Source organism: Geospiza fortis, unplaced genomic scaffold (genome assembly GCF_000277835.1).
Source record: "Geospiza fortis unplaced genomic scaffold, GeoFor_1.0 scaffold20, whole genome shotgun sequence".
Lineage (NCBI taxonomy): Eukaryota > Metazoa > Chordata > Aves > Passeriformes > Thraupidae > Geospiza > Geospiza fortis.
The window spans coordinates 2,639,274-2,642,253 of NW_005054374.1; the positions used below are offsets into that span (position 1 = coordinate 2,639,274).

Here is a 2,980-nt window from a genome sequence, read left to right on the forward strand (position 1 = left end):
TTCACTTGTGGGAGACAGACACTACTGATCCTATTCCACATGACAAGCTGTTGGTCCAAAGGCAGGGAACACCAAATTGCAGGCACGAGCCCCTCTGCTGCAGAGAATCACCACAAGAAAACGAGCACTATTTGGTTTAATCCCCCTTCACAAATGCAAAACAATAAATTAATTGTAAAAGCACATTCAAAGGCTGCTTTGGGTGCATCCCCCCTTCACTGACCCAGGTTGCCTGTTCCATAGTAAATCAGCATCTGCTCTACTGCTCTCAGGCACGTCTTGACTCTCTCCCTCTGCCCTCCCTCCAAGCTGGGCTGATCTCGATTCAAGGTGGCAGCTTTCTGCTCCAGTATTAGGGAAGCGAGCAAACTCCGAGACCTCGCTCTGCAGAATTACAGTGTGCTTTAACTCGCCAGAAGCTTAAATATTTACCTGTCTTCATTAATTCCACACATGCGGACCCTTTCATTGCTCATCCAGCTATGAACGTTGCCATACAGGGGAGTTGCAGAAAGCATGACGTCTTCTTAAAAATCGACGCTTTTCTTCGAGGTTTTATATTCTATTAAGAAAAAGAAAAGAAGAAGAAAAAAAGAAAAAAAAAAAGTTGAGCAGATTTGTCTAGGAGGAAGTGCAAACATCACGGCGGAGCAGCCAGCCTCCCTCCGGGTAATTAATAATGAATGCAGGATTGGTGCGGGGAGTGAGCTGCCTACGTTAACCGCTAAGGGAGATACCCGGCAATAAAGGAGCAAATTGAGGGCATTTATAGGTCAGAGGAGATGGATCTTTTCCCCAGCGCACATCCAGAAAATTAAGAATCATTCCAGACTATCGACAAATAAAAGTTTCTCCACAGCATTTCATTTCCACAAGAAATGACTCAGCCGGCCAAGTACACACCAGTCCCCAAATCTTTGTCTCACATAGACTGAACCAAGGAGGGACACCCCGTGAGCGTGGGGAGACATTCAAACAACCCACAGGAGCTCACAAAAGCCCTGCATTAGGAACACACAGGAGCAGGAGAGCATGGCAAGAACAACCACATAACGCGTGTATTAGCAACACTGATTGCTGATAAGGCTTTTACACGAGGACTTAAAACTGAAGAGACGCTGCTACAGAAGGCATCTAAATAAAACCTTCCCTTTTAGCGTATGCACATGACTAACTTAGAGAAAGGGGTTAAAAATAGTAAGTGGGTTGGCGAGCTCCCCACCCCTTGATTTGATTAAGCGTGGAGCCCTGGTGGCTTCTGCATTGGAGCTGCTGTGCTGCTGCTGCTGCTGCTGCTGCTGCTGCGAGTGCTTTCAGTAATTCAATGATGCCTGCTCACTCCAGGGAAAGAAATCATTAGCGGGCTCACTGGAGAAGTATTAGCAGTCCAAGAGGATCGGCGCTGTGTGCAGCCAGAGAGGCAGGTGAAAGGTAACCACATTTTCACGTCCAGTGGCAGAGAGGGAAAGGCTTTTCCTCCCCTCTACCTTGCCTAATGCCACCTCCGCTCGCATTAAATTCTAGTTTGCTGCATGAGCGAAGTGTCAGGACAAGCTGCGTTTTATTAACAGGATTATCGCGGCGCATGATTTATTCCAGTGCAAGATTTTAATTGCTCTTCGGAGGTTGAGTCGTTTCTTTTGACTGAGCTTCAGCCTGCATCCTGCTGCTAAATGCTGGGTTAATAAGTAGGGGGAGCCTTTAATGCACAGGATATCCCTCAGCTCTTCCTCTCTCACAAAAATAGAAGCCTTTAAGCAGGAGGCATGATACTCCTTTTACACACACACAAGCCAGTAACGGGCGATTGACCACTGGGAGTTTAATGCCTAACGTCTCCCAAAGCATCCATGCTTCCCCAGCAAACTCATTTCCTTTTGTCAGGCTACAAAATATGCAAATGATCACTTTGGCATTTAATAGGGAAGAAGCCCAGATTGGGCCTTTAGCACAATACTTCACACACGTTCAGAGAGGTTTAAGAACTGAAACGGCAGGAAAGCCTTGTTCCCCAACACTTTTTTCTCCCCTCAGAGAGGCCTTTTGTGCAAAACTCCACGTCTGGAACAAATGTATATTAATGAAACGGCGCGTTGACCCTCCTTTCTCCACAACGGTTAGCTTTTCCTAATGAAGTCCGCACAAATCGCCGCGAGGAAACAAAAATCCACGGAGGTTAGTTACCGCGCTATCATTCAAAAGGAGTTATTTCACTGGAAAGACGTTTTCTGGACAGATTTACTGGTTTCCAGATGCGCCGCTCGTAATGTTTTCAATAGAGGCAGCAGCAGCATGGAGAGAGTGATTTAGGGTTTTACGTAAGGTTAGCAGCCACCCCATGTGCTGCCTCATCTCTAAGGGACAGACACCGGCGCAGGGAAGGGCCCCGACGGCACAGTGCCGCTCTCTGTGCCCCGCTTCCCTTCGGGGCCAGGCTCCTCCGAGGGGCTGCCGGCACCCGCCCGCCTGCTTTCCTCGCTGGAAATGTATCATTAAGATAAGGCGAGGTGCCTGAACTAAAGCCCATCAATCCCCTGACACGTGCAGATAGCGAAATGCTGAAGTTGCATGGGGGGGAGTGAGAGCTTCCCCAGCCAAGAGCGGGTAATCTGGAGGCCCCGTGTCCCACAGCCACCACCACCCGAGCAAGGGCAAAACCAGCCCGGTCTCAGGGACGTGGTGGGATGTCCCAGGGCCACCAGGCAGGTCAAAGCCCGCGCCCCCGAGGGCTGCCAGCCCCTTCCCCAAAGCCACCCCTTGTCGCTGCGCGCCCCGGGTGCGCGCGTGTGCGCAGTTATAATCACCGCCGCCCTGATGAACTTCTTGTGAACTGTTTAAAAGTGGAGGTCTGCTGAACGAGCAGCGGCGCCACTGCCAGCCATAATTTCATTGCAACAAGCAGCAGACTTTTAACTCTTCGCCCCCCCTGTCCCTCCCCCTCCTCTCCCTCCCCCCCCGCAGCTGCCTGTCGGGGGATACC

At 50.2% G+C, this 2,980-nt stretch overlaps 1 protein-coding gene across 1 annotated transcript in view; it reads right to left on the reverse strand.

Annotated features, from left to right (window-relative positions):
- The window catches only part of BCOR (BCL6 corepressor), a 51,418-nt gene that overhangs the window by 42,458 nt on the left and 5,980 nt on the right, over positions 1-2,980 (reverse strand). Inside the window, 1 exon segment of the mRNA XM_031060179.1 lies at positions 433-562. Within this exon segment, the coding sequence (XP_030916039.1) occupies positions 433-518 (86 nt within the window). The 5' untranslated portion in view covers positions 519-562.